General features: G+C 36.4%; 1 protein-coding gene across 1 annotated transcript in view; it reads right to left on the reverse strand.

Annotated features, from left to right (window-relative positions):
* LOC145681964 (glycerophosphocholine cholinephosphodiesterase ENPP6-like) overlaps positions 1-17586 on the reverse strand; it is a 44062-nt gene that overhangs the window by 18890 nt on the left and 7586 nt on the right. The window contains exons 3-4 of the mRNA XM_081753566.1: positions 13647-13814; positions 12077-12197 (exon numbers count right to left, since the gene is read on the reverse strand). Coding sequence (XP_081609692.1) covers positions 12077-12197; positions 13647-13814 — 289 coding nt within the window. The remainder of the gene's footprint in view (positions 1-12076; positions 12198-13646; positions 13815-17586) is intronic.

Raw genomic sequence — 17586 nt, forward strand, 5'->3', positions numbered from 1 at the left:
TCTTCTTCTTTATTGTATTATCATGCCGATTACGCTATACTTGTAATATGTTATTTTGAGAAACATTTGCAGGTGACATCTTAATGTTTGAATGATAACCATTGTATGATTTCACAAGAAGAGGTAATACATTTAAATAATTATACGTTTGATACTTTGTGAAACACTTTCACATTTTTTTCTTTTAGTTCTGTTAAAACGTACTACAATACTAGCCTTTACATCTGGATTTTTAGTTATAATATGTTTTATTTTGTCCTCTAAGTACTTCTGTATTGTTTTATTAGTAAACTTACTACCTTTATTTGTTCGGAATGTAATTGGTTTTCTGTCTTTGAAAACAATTTTTAATGCTTTTAACACATCATTTGTACTTTTAGATTTTAATGGCAGAGCCCAGGCATATCGACTGAACGCATCTATCAGTGTAATATAACGATATCCATCATTAAATTTATCAAGTGATTGAAGATCATTAATGTCACTTCCCACTCATCATCAATGTTATTCACTACATAGAAATCTCTTTTAAAACGAGGACGTACAGGTTTGTGTAACGTATATGTTGTTTGTTGCAGTAACCATCTTCTTATACAATGTATAAGAATTTTCTTCTTTGTAGCTATCCACAATTTTTTAACAGTTGAAAACGAGGCAGGATGTGAAGGGTTGTAGTAAATCTTGCTTAACTGTTTGTTTATGGTTTCCATCTTGACCATACTTTACGTTTACACTCACGTTTCCTTTTCCTTATAGGAAATACTACTTTTTCCTTTTCTTCTTCTTCTTCTGCTTCTTCTTCGTCGTCTTGTGCAAACGAGTTCAGAGGTATTTTTACCTTGACGATGATGCTACTAGTGATGTATTAGTTTGTCGTAAAATATGTGACAAACGTTTTGGATTTCCAATAAGTTCTTGAGGTGTGTTATTAGAAGATAAATAATTACAAAGTTGTTCCCATCCAGGTGAATTTGTGTGTTTCCGTGGTGGCGACACATCACAAATTAAATCTACAATGTGAGATCCATCTACTTTATCACCTTTGATGTAAACAGTTCCTTTATTATCCCACGTGATATTATCAGCATGTTTCATTCTATGTAGTAGTAATTCAGCTCTTTTACGAAACATTTTGGGTATAGAAAACAATATTTCTACTTCTACTTCAGGCTTCTCTGATTTAGTTGACGTAATCGAAAGTGTCACAGGTTCTTCTTGTTTTCGTATTAAATGTAAATATTTTTGAAGAATATTATTATATTGATTCCACTTTTTTCATCACTAAGCGATGATAAATGTAAAATCTCTCTCATTTCTTGATCCACACTAGATTCACGTTTCTCCAGGATTGATGATGATGCTGCTGGTGTTTGTATACGATTAAGAACTTCAAGTGGAACTAAAATCACTTTCTTTGCGTGTTCCATTGCACTAACGGAATAGTAAACTTGATAATGCACCAGTTAAAATAGGAGCGAATAATGCTGGTAGGAATCCACTCTACTGAACTAATAAATGATTCTTCTTCTTTTGGATGGAGTTTCTTTTCTTCACAAGATATCGAAGCGTCGTCTTGTATCGCTTTAATCTTGTTTTCTGTGTCTTTGTAAGATTTACATTCTCTTTCAATGCATTATAACAAGATTCGCAAATACTACGAATCATTGAAGAGTCTACATTTGCCACTATAGCTTTACGTAATTCAGGATTTGCTTTGCTTAGCGTACGAAGAAGACCTTCAGCATTATAAACACATCTTCTCCTTTTATTTCGTTGGAACATAAACGTAATAATATCATCAGGAAAAATATTTGTTTGAAAACGAATTTCATCTGGCGTATGTTGTTTTAAATCAATAAATAAATATCCATATGCTAACTTCGCTGCGTCGTTGCAACTTTCCTGAAGAAATTTTGGATTTTCAAGAGTTAGTTGATAACTCAAATGTTTAATTTGTGATTTATCTCTTGGATTTTTAAATAATACGAAATAAGAACAATTCAAGCTCATATCTCTGCTTCCTTTTCCCTGATGAAATATGTTTTGTGTAATAAATAGTACACTAAGATTTCTATGATGAGAACCCGTTGTAAAGAAATCAACTATATTGCGGTTCACTTCACACATTTGATCATCAATAATAATAAGATGTGGTCCAGTTTCAGGTAAAAAGTCTTTTATTCGAGGTAATCCTTCAATAAATTGTACTTTTGTCGAAATTACTCTGTATGCATTTTGCCATTCTGTATAGTACCAATATATATGACGAAACGATGTATTAACCATACGTGATAAATTACACAGGAATCGTATTACAAAGGAAGTTTTTCCACATCCACTTGGTCGGGCAACAAAACTCGAAAAGGGATGTTTTCACGTCGTATCCATGTTAAAGAGTATCATAATTATCTCTTCATGCGTATATTTATAAAGGGTCGAATTACATTTCTCTTCTTCTTTTGTTGGAAGGAGTGAATCCATATGGAAGAATATCATATGAATTTGGTATTCTACGTCGTTTTATATAATTTACCTTATAAACTTTTGTTTCGGGCATGCTGACGATAGTATGATCTTTTCTGTGGCAATTTTTTCTCATTGGTAATTTTATCTTCGGTGTTACGAGATGATTCTCCTTCTTCTTCTTCTACCGCCTCTTCATTATCTACTATCATTTTCTTTATTACATCAAAATTTAGGTGTTAAGACGAAATTGGAAGTTAGAGGATTTTTTGTTTAAAGCCACTTTTTGACGTTGTAGATTTTCCATTTTGAATAGGTAAAAATGAAATGGATGAGAAATTACTAATATGAGGGAATGACTTCCAAAATTTTGTTGCATATTTTGTGTGTGTGTATGTGTGTATGTGTGTGTGTGTGTGTGTGTGTGTGTGTGTGTGTGTGTGTGTGTGTGTGTGTGTGTGTGTGTGTGTGTGTGTGTGTGTGATTGAATGCATCGAGAATGAAACCAGCTCCCATGTTATTTGTGCCGAAGGGAAAAATCAACAAAAGTTCTATGATGAGAGCCGATAAGATCTATTGTTTAATATTAATATTTGCCTTTGATTGGCGTAGTCCACAATTCAAATCTGGGTGAGTCACTCTTCATTTTACGTTAGTAAAGTTAAATTTGTCAGGTGACAAACTTGTACATTTGGTTTCGTTTGTCTCGACTGTTTGAACTCTGAAGTGGAAAATATATTTATAAAAAATCTTGGAGGGAACACAAACTTACTTAACTAAGGATCAAACCCAAAATAAGCTAGCCTTATGAGTGGATTCCAATTGAAAAAAGTGGGAGACTCGGGTTCGGTTCCTGGCGGGAGCTTATGTGGTTTGTATTCCATGGTTAATAAGTAGGTCTACGTCTCATATAGCCTCGCTGCTGAAAGAGACGCTAAACTAAAATCAACTCACTCAATTAAAAAAAGAAGTTTCTCATTTCGTTTAATAATTGTATAAGTCTCGTCTCGTTTCATTTGCTCAGAATCAATACTTTGAATTCGACCGCTTTGATACAGTTTCATTCTTTACAATTTAATATGTGTGAGGGAGCATAACGCATCGAATGTTAATGGTAACGTTTAGATATCCGTCTGGTGGATATAGAGTAGACGCCCTAAAGAAAGCTTTTAACATTTATCGTTCCAGAGACCCATTGGAAATCGAATACTGGATCCTCAGGACTGAATCTACAGCTTATTGTGAAATTTATGCCTTCATCCCATCGTGATCAAACAAGACTCTTTTAACTCTATACGTCGCTAATATTAGTATACGTATTACTTGTAAATAAATAGACACTTGAACAAAATAACTTTCCGTACAGAAAACAAAACATCGGGAATGGAGACTCTGTGACTTATAACTTTAACATCTTCTCGAGAACAAAACTCTTGGATATTATTTTTTGTACATAGGAACGATCAGTGTTTCTTTGTAAGTCAACATTATTTCTTTTGCTTATCGTTACGTGAGCTTGAGAACGACACGTTTCGCTTCCCTTGTCATTGTTTGTCTTCAACGTAGTATAGCAATAAATTCGAAGCTACGCACTGCAGATTGTCGCAGTGAATAATTAATTTCATTTTAAATTATTCTTTTAAAGTATTTGCATTGTTCATTTAAAGATAATTCATTTTTATATTACAAACATTCTTCATTTACTTTGGGCCTGGGCAATATTGAAGAACATCCATAATTAAGAACAATTTCCTGGAATAACTTTAATAAGCACGATGTGCATTCGGTGCGAGCAGTCCCATGTTCGATTCACGGTGGGGGCCATTTAGTAGAAAAAGTGTACAACGCTTTCTTCCTTCCTTCCATAATCCTTTCTTTCTTCCATTTCCCCGGATAATGTGATAGCCGAGGGACATCATCCCTCAAAACCTGACTGGCTAAATGGCCTTACACGCCGAAAGCCCAGAAATCTAAATCCTTATTCTAAGTGTTAGTGGCACGTGAGATCCCAGATTCAATACCATTCGAATAGAGTTGAACGGGAAAACGAGTGTTCAACGATACCCATCAGGAAGTCGCGGTCAGAAAGAGGGATTGTCGCCGTCGACGGTGGCGTGCCGCCGGAGGCAGCCGGCACCCGTCCGCGGCGGCACGACGATCTACTTCTTCAAAGTTGCCGACCTTTTGCCGAGGCGGCAAGCAGTCGAAAATCGTAATATAAAATGCCCTTTGCCGTGTCTTTGCCATTTGTTGCCGACCGTCAGAGTCGGCAAAACAGTCGGAAAGACCTCTTCCGGCCTCTTTTCGCCGGCATCGCCGGCGCATTTACTGCGCGTTTACGGCTGTTTGTCGACTGCTCGGCAAGGCAACTATTCGTCGCGGTCGAAAATAGCGCTGAAAGACGCCGGCGTCCGGCGCCGGCAATCTGACCGCGGCATCTGGTCGGCATGGACAAATTGTCCGACTGTAGATGGGGTAAAGATTAAATATTTCAGTTTAGCGTCCCACGAATATCTCTTTTAGGCTAAGATGAAGGGATGATTAAGGTAAGTGAAATGATATAATGAGATGAAGCGGAAGTATTCCGAGAGAATCAATTGACACGATGATATCCACAACAAACTTATTTGACCTGGGATTGAACTAGGAACCGCCTGCATTAGAGAGGTTTAGTGAAGAGAATAGGACGAATATGGTATATATTCTTACGTCATTAAACTGCTTGTTACCTTTCTCGTAACCATCGTTATCTGTGACCGTTTTTACAGAATGACGATCGAAATTTAAACTGGAAATAGTTATTTTTCCTCTATGTGATTAAATAGGGATTTTTCAGCTCAATAAGTTTTATCGATTAATATGAATATTTGAGTTCGGTTCACTCTTGCACCAGTAGGAAACAATAACCCTAACCACTCATCTAAAGCGTTACTTATTTTGGCCCTTTGACTTTACTAGAGGTGCACGAAGGGTGTGACTGGCCTGTGGCGAGCGTGGTCCTGGGTTCGATTTTTTTTAGGGAGAACATTGAAATTTAAATGCACTTCACTTGTTTGTATTCCAGTTTAAACTGTTGGTTCATGCCTCAAATAGTCCCGGTATTGAAAAGAAAATATTTGAGTTTAACGTCAAACGATTATGCCCACTATGCTAAGGGAGACGAGAACGTTACATCGAAACAAACTTACTTGCGAGAGATCGAATTTAATATTATTGACTTTCCCCTGAAAGCCGTCAGTGTATGTGTCTCGTAAAGAGGACTTTCAACCGAAAGGTTTCATCTCTCTCCCTTACTTAGTACGGTATGCTTATCTCTGGTATTTAAAATCGCCCTGATTCGTTCTCGAAGCGAGTAAATTTGTTATGGACAATATCGTATCCATGAGTTTTCTCGGGGTACTCTCTTTCCATATTGTATTCCATCACTTGTCTTAAACATATGTTCCTTAAGCGTAAGGAGCATATTTGTGGGACGTTAAACTGAAAGATTTCATCTCTCTCTCTTACGAGGGGTATGATGTCTTAATGATTGCGAAAACTATCACTTAACTCAGTATGATATTCTTATCCCGTAGAAAATACGAAAACTCAATTTAGGGCCCGTTCAAAAATTTTGTGATCCCTGAACCAAGATAGAATATATTTTGAATCAAAAATTTTCTTGTACGCCTTATATCTGGAGAACTACATATAGTGTAGCCAGATCCAAACTCACTACGATGATCTTATTCCCTAAAAAATACGAAAAGTCGATTTAGGGGACCGTTCAAAAATTTTATGACCCCTGATCCAAGATCCTATATATTTCAATCAAAAACTATCTTGTACGTCTTATGTCTGGAGAACTTCATATAGCACAGACAGATCCATGATATCATCCCTGGGAGCCACCACTTCATCCCCTGTTAGATGATATGTTAATGAGTTCGGACTTTCATAACTGAACACAACGAGCCCGACGACTATGGATTTGACACTAATATCGATCATTTTGAATTATTTTTTCATGTATCGATATCATCCCTGGGGAACACTACTTCAACCCTCCTTAGATGATGCGTTAATGAATTCGAAGTTTCATCACAGAACACAACGGCCCCGAAAACTAATTCGAGTATTATAAATTATTTTTACGTGTCTCAATATCACCCCTTGAGACTCCCAACTTCAATCCCCGTAGATGCGGTGTTAAAGAGTTCGAAGTTTCATCACTAAACACAACGACCCCCGAAAACTATGGATTTGACACTAATATCGAGTATTTTAAATTATTTTTACATGTTTCGATAACCCACCCTCTATTAGTGGGGTCTTCCTTACCTCACAAGGGTTGAGATAACTTTGAAAGGAACGTGAACTTGAGTTTATCACCCCAAAACGCTTCGTCTTAGTCTGAGACCATGACCAAATTTTGATAACTTTCGTCTCCTTTGTCTGGCCACCAGATCACAGACAGACAGATATACACTTTTATTTAAATCTATCATATGATATTGCCAATGGCTAAAACACACATATCTTCGCTTCGTCTTGGTCTGAGACCATGACCAAATTTTTGATAACTTTTTGGCTCACTTGTCTGATCCCCCAGACCACATACATACAGACAGATATACACTTATTTTACTTATTTATATTTCATAGGTATAAGGACAAATGTACATCGCTAAAACAATCATTGCATGTGTGCTTTGACCTCTCTCTCTCTTCGTTCCACATTTTATTATATTATCATTCACTTAGGGGGACACGGTAGTTCAGTGCTTGGGGTCCTTGGTTCGATCCCAGCTCGCGCCGTCAATGTTTGCTGGTTCCCGAGCACATACTACAGTCAGACAAACAGACAGGTACACATGATACGTTCCAAATTTTATTCTATTATCATTCACTTGGGGGCACGGTGGCTCCTTGTTTCGATCCCAGCTCGTCCGTCAATGTTTGCTGGTCTCCGAGCACATACTACAGACAGACAGACAGACATGTAGACATGACATTATGAAAACACTATCTGTTCTATACAAGACTCCAGACACTTCACACGAAAGCCGTGACCGAGTTGAAATACGAATCATCAAAACATATACTCGGGCATCTTATCTTATCTCTTTGCACTTAAAACTAAACACTTTTTAACACTGAATTCAATGTACAACGAAGAGAGAGATAGAGCAGGAAACAGACATTCAAAGATCATTCAGATTCGCTTATGTGTATGTGTATGTGTTTTCCTAAAGTTAGAATTCCTTCTCATTATCAAATACGAAAAGGCTGTGAGTAAATACACTTTATCCCTTTGGGGATCCTATGGTACAATTTGTACCATACGCGTTTTTCATGGTACATTGCATTATTTATCTTTTATTTGATCCTTTTCTTCCGGTTTTTTTTTTGTTTTTTGTTTTTGTTTTTGTTTTCCAAGTCCAGAGGCCTTGTAGAAGACATTACGTATGGTTTCAGACCGTCCTGCGTCCAGACATAGGAGGTGATGACGTCATAAGTCAAAAATTTCTTTTCTCATTTTCTAAGCCTATGTTCAATATTTTTTGGCGGGCTTATTTTTTCACGTAGAAGATTGAAATTTTGCACAAACATTCAGTCCACCAAGTAGTATTTGCCAGATTTTCTGTTCCGATGTCAGTGCTAAAACAGGGGGGGAACCAGAGGGGCAAAGGGTTAAAAAAGGGATTTTTACCCCAAAATCCCGTTTTTCGTCATTTTCCCGCCTTACATACATGATAGGACCACGTGAGTCATACCGTCTGAAAGGCAGTTCCATTCTGAAGAGAACGACGGTCGAATTATTATTCTAGGGTAATTAGGGCCGTCTCAGTGAATTTTTATCCAAATATACTTTTGTATAGGGTAAAAGTGGGGCATAGTAGGAAAATTTTTTCTGGCGGGCCTATTTTTTCACGTAGAAGATTGAAATTTTGCACAAACATTCAGTCCACCGAGTAGTATTTACCAGAAGTTTTTTCCGATTTCTGCGTACAAACAGGAGGAGTCCAGATGGGCAAAAGATGATAAAGGGAAATTTTGCCCCCAAAAATCCCTTTTTTCAGGAATTTCCCGCCTTAGATACATGATAGAGACATGCGAATGATACCGCCTGAAAGACAGTTCTATTCTGAAGAGAATGATTAGCGGATTATAGTCCTAGGGTAATTAGGGATGTCTCAGGAATTTTTTTCCCTGAGATCATAGCGTTTTATGGTAATTTGGGGCATTGTGGGAATTTTTGATAAAAATTCTCCCGCCGTTACTATTCAAGATAGAAACTTGAAATTTGGCACACACATTCAGTATACCAAGTACTATTTATCAGATTTTTTTAGATGACTACGATCACACAGGGGGGGCCAGGGGGGCAGGGGGGGCCAGGGGGGCCAAAGTTCGAGAAAAAAAATTTCCCTCCGAAATTTTCACTTTGACATTTTTCCCGCTTCTGGTATATGGTATGAGCATGCAAGTGGTACCATTTGAAAGGCAGCTCTATTCTGAAGAGAATGAGGTATGAACCATGATCCTAGTATAAATAGTGACGATACAGTAGCTGCTTGACTGAAAGTCTTAAAAATAGCCCAAAAAGCCAGGATCCTTTAAGGGTTATTCCTTGCTCTTTCGAGTGCCTTTTATAGCTAAATGAAGACAACATAGATCGATTTCACACTTGGCCTATCTGCAAAAGTGACTTTGAATACTAATTAACACATCTTTTCTTACATGGGGGCCCGGGTTCAATTCTCAATGAAAGAAAGAGAAAGCATTGAACACTTGAAAACATTATAGTGATTCTAAAGGAGGAGCTTCGAACGATAAATATTATACTATAGTACAGGGGATCCAAGACCAATCAATATATAAGTATACAATAGTATATCATATAGCAACTGTTCCCCTTAGCAACTAAGACTATTTGGCTTTGAATACAAGTTATCGTTTACTATGGGAATGTATTACGAAAAAAATATCTCATCACGGCTTCTAATCTTACATTGTATGCGTGTCTTTCTTTTCACACTACAGTGCAATGTGAACTTCAATATTCGGGGTCGCATTAACCACATCTAATTTCTCGTGTATCCTTAAGGCGTGTGTGTGTCTAACTTCAAAATCGTTCCCATAATTTGATCTTGGCGTTATCTGCATAAGTGATTTTGATTACTAGTCAACGTTTTCTATGGGAATGTCTTTCAAACCAATATCTCATCACGGCTTCAGCACAAGCAGCAAATTCGTTGGCATAATTTGATCTTTGAATTTTCTGCATAAGTGATCCCATAGAGGGGTCCTAACACTTAGCAACAGCATGTTTCATGATTTTGATTACTAATCATTGTTTTCTAAGAGAATGTGTTTCGAAACTAACCACTCAGCGTCCAGTCTATGAGACCATCTGCATATATGGTTTCTCATCCCACGTTTTCAAAAAATCACGAATTACAATATTCACCTTAGCAACTAAGACCAATTTTAGACAATCTGGTGGGAAGCTTCGATGATTGAATATCACAGCTTCAGTTCATAACCTACGAGAAGCTTCGTTCTTAACTTCGCAGGAGGGGCTGGGAGTTCAAATAACTAGCCAATACAAGACGAGAAGACGCAGAAGAAGAGGAAAAGGCATGTTTCATCTTGTTTCTACAGCTCTAGCTTCGCAGGAGGAACGAGGGCGTGGTGGGGTCCAAAATAGCTACTAAATGCTATGAGAAGCTTCAGTTCTTAGCTTCGCAGGAGGGCCGGGGGGCTGGGGGCTCAAATAGCTACCCAATACATACCAAGAAGACGAAGAAGAGGAGGAAAAGGCATGTTTCATCCTGTTTCTACAGCCGGAAATCGTGTAAGAACCTGTGGCTCAGCCGGAATCGGCATATCTGGAAACCTGTGGCTCAGACAATGTCTAATAAACGCTTGAATCACTTAGTTTGTAAAGATCATAGTTCACACTTGGAGGGCGCCTCGATTGCAGTCGATATTGAACTGTCTGATTTTCATCTTAAATCTTCGGGGAACTCAGCAGCCGCCTAGAGAAATCGAATTACATTAAGTAGTTCAAACTTGTCTGCCGCTTTAAAAATTATGAGCATAGCAACAATACTAGTTTAGGCCGGTTTAGAACCCCTGGGAACGGGTTTTAGGGCCAAACTTTACCCACGGGAATGAACGCCGGGATCTCTACTATAATACAGATGGGATTCATCGTCGTATGATTAAGGTTTACAGTGAGAAGTTTATAAATAATAGGTGTGCGTACAAGTGCCGCAGAAAATTTAGAGAAAGACTTGCCGGCATATCTGGAAACCTGTGGCTCAGACAATGTCTAATAAACGCTTGAATCACTTAGTTTGTAAAGATCATAGTTCACACTTGGAGGGCGCCTCGATTGCAGTCGATATTGAACTGTCTGATTTTCATCTTAAATCTTCGGGGAACTCAGCAGCCGCCTAGAGAAATCGAATTACATTAAGTAGTTCAAACTTGTCTGCCGCTTTAATTGTACTCTGTACGCTTTTACATTTGTTATTACACCATGAATGAACGACAGAATATGTATTTCGGTGTGAGAGATAGATGTCGTCCAATGAACAATTTCTCTTATCTCTGTTTCTCCATTTCATATGGCCCTACTCTGATGGCTTAAGGAAGGATGAAAAAATATATCTTGTATTTTAAAATAGTGGTCGGAATTGTGATTAGATTGATTTCATATTGAAATAAAAATGCCGGAAAAGGAACTTTAGAGATTCTTGGTCTTACTCTTACACTTCGCATATTCAAAAATAATTTTTATTATTTGGTAATACACTATTTCTGTTAATAAATTTTCAATATTTTCTTGGATAACTGAAAAGCACGTTTTCGCCATTTTAAAAATTATGAAAATTGCTTTTACTTTGTAAATATGTATTTCAATTGATCTATTGTTAGCAACTTTCAAAAATCCTTCTTTTCGGGCAAAATGAAGATTGCTGCAAAAGGCTCTTTGCTATTTCATGTTGGATTGAATGAAATTCATTATAAAAGTTAGTTGTAATTATGAAACATGCATCCCTGCTCGTCTGTGGTGCGGAAGACCCGGGTTCAACTGGAAAGTGGTTTGATCTCACGTTAGGCTGTATGTCCACGTCCCATATAGCCTCGGTGCTGAAAGCGACGGGAAACAAATCAACTAACCGAACGTATCATGAAATACTGTACTATTCAGAAGAATTGTACCTAGGTATATAGTGTAGAGTTTTACATGTTGTCATACTCAGTACGCTTTTACCCTTTGCCGTTATTCTGGTGGAAACTTCATTCAGGAAGAAACGTACCCTGAAGTATATAAAATAAGTCATGGCGGAAGAATAAACAGGGAAAGGAAGAAAGAAACTAAAGATGATGAACGATAACACAATGGGTAATTGCTACGTCATAACAAGGACGTGGACTCTAGACTCGAGTGTTTAGAAGTTTCCAGTTTACGACAAGTGACCAGTGAATGAGCAAACAAATATGATTATAATAATTATTAATTGCTTGCTATTTCTCTCTTCAACACCTCATTTATCTACTAAAATGAAACATTCAATTGAAATACTCGCATATTTTACTGAAAAAGATGATTGCTTACCATCATGTGCCAAAATTATAATATCAGGAGTTAACTGAGTACTTGGAAAATGGAAGTCAGGTGGAATATCGTCTATAAGGAATACATTAATCCCTTCCACTCCTTCCAGGATTTCAGCAACCTATGGAAATAAATAAAAACAAGTTTCAGCACTAAAAAGAAAATACAGTTAATAATTTATTTACGGTAATCAGTTTAAAATCTCAACTTAGATTTTGCTTAGAGATTTTGTGTTAAGGGTAAGTATAATAAACAGTGACGTTCTCGATGGAATAAGAGGCTTAGAATTTCTCGAGAACTAAAAGTAATACTGTGAAGTTTGAACTTATTAAACTGAAAGAAGTAAAAACGTATAATATATTTTTTACTAACAAAATATGAATAATTGATTAAAAATAATTCATCAAACACTCTCCACCACTTGAAGTGCAAATTTACCAGCGTTTTACTAATTCTGGATTGCAAGAGAAAAAATGTTTTATTAACAGGATACTCACGAATTACATATTTTATCTCATTGCCAGTGTGAAACTTATTGCTGGCTCACATGGAATCTGGATGGAAATATTGTTGTTCCATATCTAAATAGTGAATTACTGCATACTTCAAGAAATTCCTTCTGGCTTCGTAATGCTGTAACCGTGTCTCACAGACATTGCACGATGTTCGTTCAGTTGGGAAAGTAAGAAGTTGTTTGCATAAGCATGGATTTAATGAAGCCTGATTGAATTTCCAGTGCCGCTCATTTCCCTACTCATATCCTCATCTTGCTTCCTTGTTATTACATAATTGTTTGCTATTTAATCGTTTCAATTCAAAAACAGAATAACGGGCTGATACCCTTTCTGCCTTGAATTACTTCACTCAATTCGTGTAATACATCATGTAAGGTAATTATATCGTAATACTTCCTATAAATGTTACTGTTTATAAGCAGCATTCTAATATATTTTATCAATGCGAAACGGTAAATATGTGGCCTACGTTCAGTAACTGAAGCTTATACTGCACTTCTCCGTACTAGGTGCTCACCTCAAACCTAGAAAACATTACTTCATCTGTTGTAAAATAAATGGCGCCCAAACAGGGACATATTTAAGTTAACCTTAATCTAACCTGTCCTGTTCAGAATACTACCTTTAGTTTTATTATAGCTGTCATTCCATTTCACAGCATACTGTGGTTACTTCTGCCTATAAGGAAGAGGATATATACACATGTACATATATCTGTTATAATTTACGCGCCATCTGAAACTTTTAATGCCATGATTCAGAAATTTAACAGATGCGAAGAAATTTTCCTCCCACCATCCTCCGAAGCTTGCTTCTGGTTACCTACACATTATAAGAACCCCTTTAATTACCATAAAGGACGTTCCAATATGGGAGAGATTTATCCTCATTAATATGAGGGTCAAAAGCAGTTCTCTTTAATAAACAATCTCAATAATTGGTAACTACAATGGGAAATGCAAATCTTGTAATTAGTAACGAAAAATATGTATGTGCAATAGTATCCAAATACCACTTGTTCAAAAACTTTAAAATGAAACATAATTAACACTTACTTCTCTGGCTAATAGTTTGGGGGTGATGTGAAGTCCAGCCATTCCTCCGAATCCAACCACTTTCTCAACAACATCCATGTTCAATACAGACGATAGATCAATATCAATCATTGCAGAGCCAGGACCCACCGGGCTTAGACCATGATCTGATAGAATGATTATGTTAACCTTTATAAATTAAACAAGAAACAAAGAACTTAGTAACTCTTTGAGCACTACTCATTTCAACAAATTAATTAGACTTATTGGAGTTTCTATGTCTTTTGAAAAGTTTATACAAACATAAATATTACAATCAGAGAAATCCTGCGTAGCTGATTAGTCGCTAACACTCTGGCAATTGGTGCGAGAGGTCTTGGGTTCAATTTCCTGTTGGAACACTCAGTCGAGAGGTCTATCAGCTTTTTTAGGGCAGACATCCTGAATGAGATTTTCCTGGGTTTTTACTATTCAGACCAGGCAAATGTCAAGATGATACCTAACATACAAGTCCCAGACTATTTTCTTTCTTCCCCATTCCTTTTTTCTTTTCCCCTTTACTGGACGTGTGCGTTTCCGCCGAGGGACATAATCCTTCATACATAACGGTCTTAAGGTAATAGATACCAGCAATGTTCAGTAATATATACAAATAAATAATTCGTACAATTAGAGTGAATGGAAAGTATTACGAGTAATGACGGAGTAACACTATTAGGGACAGAAAGGCTTATAGTTTGATGCAGATGACTTTGTCGATGAGAAATGTGACAATTAAGGTATTGATGCAAATTTATAAACTTTCCTACGTGCTTTGGTTAAAACCATTAAGTTGAGATAATAGTTCACGAGAAACTGTATTGAATTTTCTTATCCTTACTATATTACTATATTTTTATCGGTTGTATAATAAAGAGACCCATATACCTGGGCGCCCGAAGGGGGCAGAGGGAGCCTTGGCACCTCTGGTTCACGAAAGTGTATACGTAATGTAGCAAAACCACGTATAATATATACCAGCAATACCAGACGTAATATAGCAACAGTGGAGTTGGAACCTCCTTGAAAATTGTTTTCGTGTGTCCTGTCCATATGCTCATATATAATGAATATAAAGATAATGAGCTTTGCATAAATCGACTCTTTCATCTGAAAAGTCGTGTAGTGACTTTATTTTCACATCAAATACTTAAACGATATGCGTATCGTAATCCATTCGGAAGAGAGGTTGCTAAGAGAGTGTTAGCGTCAGAAGGTAAGACAGTAACACTAGAGAGTTTAACACTAGAGAGTCAGAGTAAAAGTATAATGTTCACAGTTTCTTCAGTAACAAAAGCATTAAGTTGAATTTTTCTCTGCATACTTATGTATCTCCCAGTATGTATTCCAATATTTTTGTAAGATACACTAAAATGTCACACGATAGAGGATCCCATGTACTATGAACTGGCATTTCTCCAGAAAATTTTGTCCGTACAAAAGAGAAATCGAAACTTAATGAGGCTGCACTGGAACTTGTATTTGCTTACAAGATGTGATTTAAAACTGACATGAAAGCACGTTATTCTATCATAGCTCTGGTGATAAAATCACTTCGAATTACGCCTGGAAGAAACACTGATTATGCATTCAAAGCAAAAGGCGAATTCGCATTAAAATGCCAAGAGATTCTTTCACCCAGTAGGTACTTCAATTATATTAACGTTCCTGTCTATCTTGGGATTAGAACTCAGAAATGAGGAAATGGATCTAACGTACCAGATTAGCCTACAAAATCTGTTTGGCCTCAACAAAACTAATTTTAGATGATAATTTTGCGTCAAGAAAACGACAGACTTTAATCTTCTACGAGATAATAATAATTATTATTACTATTATTATTCCTGAAGATTTGATAGTTCAAGTGTTGAAACACCCGAGTATTCAAATATCTGAATATAATAAAACGTGTATCATTGACATCAAAATTCCTAAAGTAAAAAAACTTGTTCGACATGGATTCGATCCAAGAACCTCCAGGTTACTGGCCAAGCACCTTGACCACTGAACCACGACCATTACGTTGTAAATGATTATTCTTGAGTCTGGTAATGTTAGGTTTCTTTGCCTACACTTGCAAACTTGTATGTTATTCTTCTTCGTTTCAAAAAGTCTTTCGTATTTCTTTATTGATGGTATAAGTGAACAATCTTCGGTAAAGTTTATATCAATAACATGAGTTGTTCTTAAACTTTTCGTTCACAAGTTTGTTTCTTCTCCACACCAAACTCCAGTTATGGCAGATTTAATTCTCATACTCTGCATTTGTTTCAAAGCAGTCGTCATTACCTGATCAAAGACTTCTCTCCGACACTATACATCTCCACTAGTCTAGTGTGTACCTTAATGCGCGTGCACAAGGTTCCCGTTAGATCCCCAATAGGGGAACATTGAACGTACTACAATGGTTAGTTCGTTTGTGCCTATAACTTTTATTTGTACTCCTGGCATTGTCTAACCTAATGTTTAGATACAATAAATATTTAAAGAAAACAGTTGCACCATTCATATGACTGTAAACTTCCTCTTTTTTATTATTTCTTGAAAAATATAAAAGAACGTTCATCTCCATTCTGATCTTTTGGCGCTGTACATTTTCAAATAATTTTGAAGCTATATCCATGTATTATTACATTGTCCATAGTTCATATTGTGGAGCACAAATGGAAAAGCACAAAAGTGTATACCTATATTTACTCAATACTTCAATAATAGTCATGTATTATTATACGTTGATCATTTTTCTGCAATATTTTAAAATCAGTCATTTAAAGAACAAATTAACAAGTAACATCCATCTTTATTCAGTTCGAACCATGTTTGCCCATATATTATCTTTCTAATAGGTATATATGTGTGTGTGTGTGTGTGAAATTGCTCATTCCTGATCCTCCCCCAAATGATGCCCCTGGGTGGAGGGTTTCAGTGTGAATTCTAATGATGTAGGGGAGGACGCACTCAACCTGATTCAATAGTCAACGAATATCGTACGTTAATTGAAGTGCTTAAAGGTTTGTTTGTTAAAAGAAGTTTGTCCGAAAGTATAGTTAAGAGCATAAATAATTTGGAAACATCTTGCATTCCATAAATTGTAGATGTTAACAATCAAACATTTACCATTCTTTCATTCCTCTTAATTAAGCTGTATTAATTGAAGTTGTACTTCACTGTTCTTCTGTGAGGTTTTCAAAGTTCCTCTTACATTTCTTAGAGTTTTATGTACACAAAGCCTTATTTCTCGTAATTTGTAATTTTTGAATAGAGTACTATATACATTTTTTGCTCAGTCTACTTTACATTACGGCAAGTCAAACTGTTTTTTTTTTTATGTCAATTTTCTTCTTTTTATGGTAAAACTATTCACAATCAAAAATTAATAACACATTCAGTGATTTTTAATGCTGCATAAACAGTGAATGTAAAGTGTTTTATTTTTAGTAGTCATGGTCTTTAGTTTAAGGATCTTTCACAACTTTGACTTCTAAAGATTGAACGAATAAAAATTCGAGTTATACAGGTTATACAGTCAGTTTCAATGAAGAACGTGGAACCACGGTGTCCCTAATTTTTATTGTACCTATCTTCATAATTCGAATCAATCTTACTCGAACTTTTATCTATTCTCTTCAACTATAAATATTCATATATCTATTTTATCTATCTATATGTTATGTATATACAGAGTGATTCAATAAAAAAGTACCAGGCCTATATCGCAACTAATACTGCACGTAGAGCCTTCAAACAAAAAAAAAATGCATTCCCAAAACGTATCTGTAGAATGCAATAAAAATAGTAGCAAGACCAGTGGCGTCTCGTGAATACCTCCAACGGGGGACAACTTCAAAATTTGAAACGGAAAGTGGTATAACTGTTGGAATCGTTCAAAAGGACATTAAATGTCATGTAACTTTTAGAGGAC

The sequence above is a fragment of the Thermobia domestica genome, chromosome 3 (assembly GCF_964235325.1).
Source record: "Thermobia domestica chromosome 3, izTheDome1.hap1.1, whole genome shotgun sequence".
Lineage (NCBI taxonomy): Eukaryota > Metazoa > Arthropoda > Insecta > Zygentoma > Lepismatidae > Thermobia > Thermobia domestica.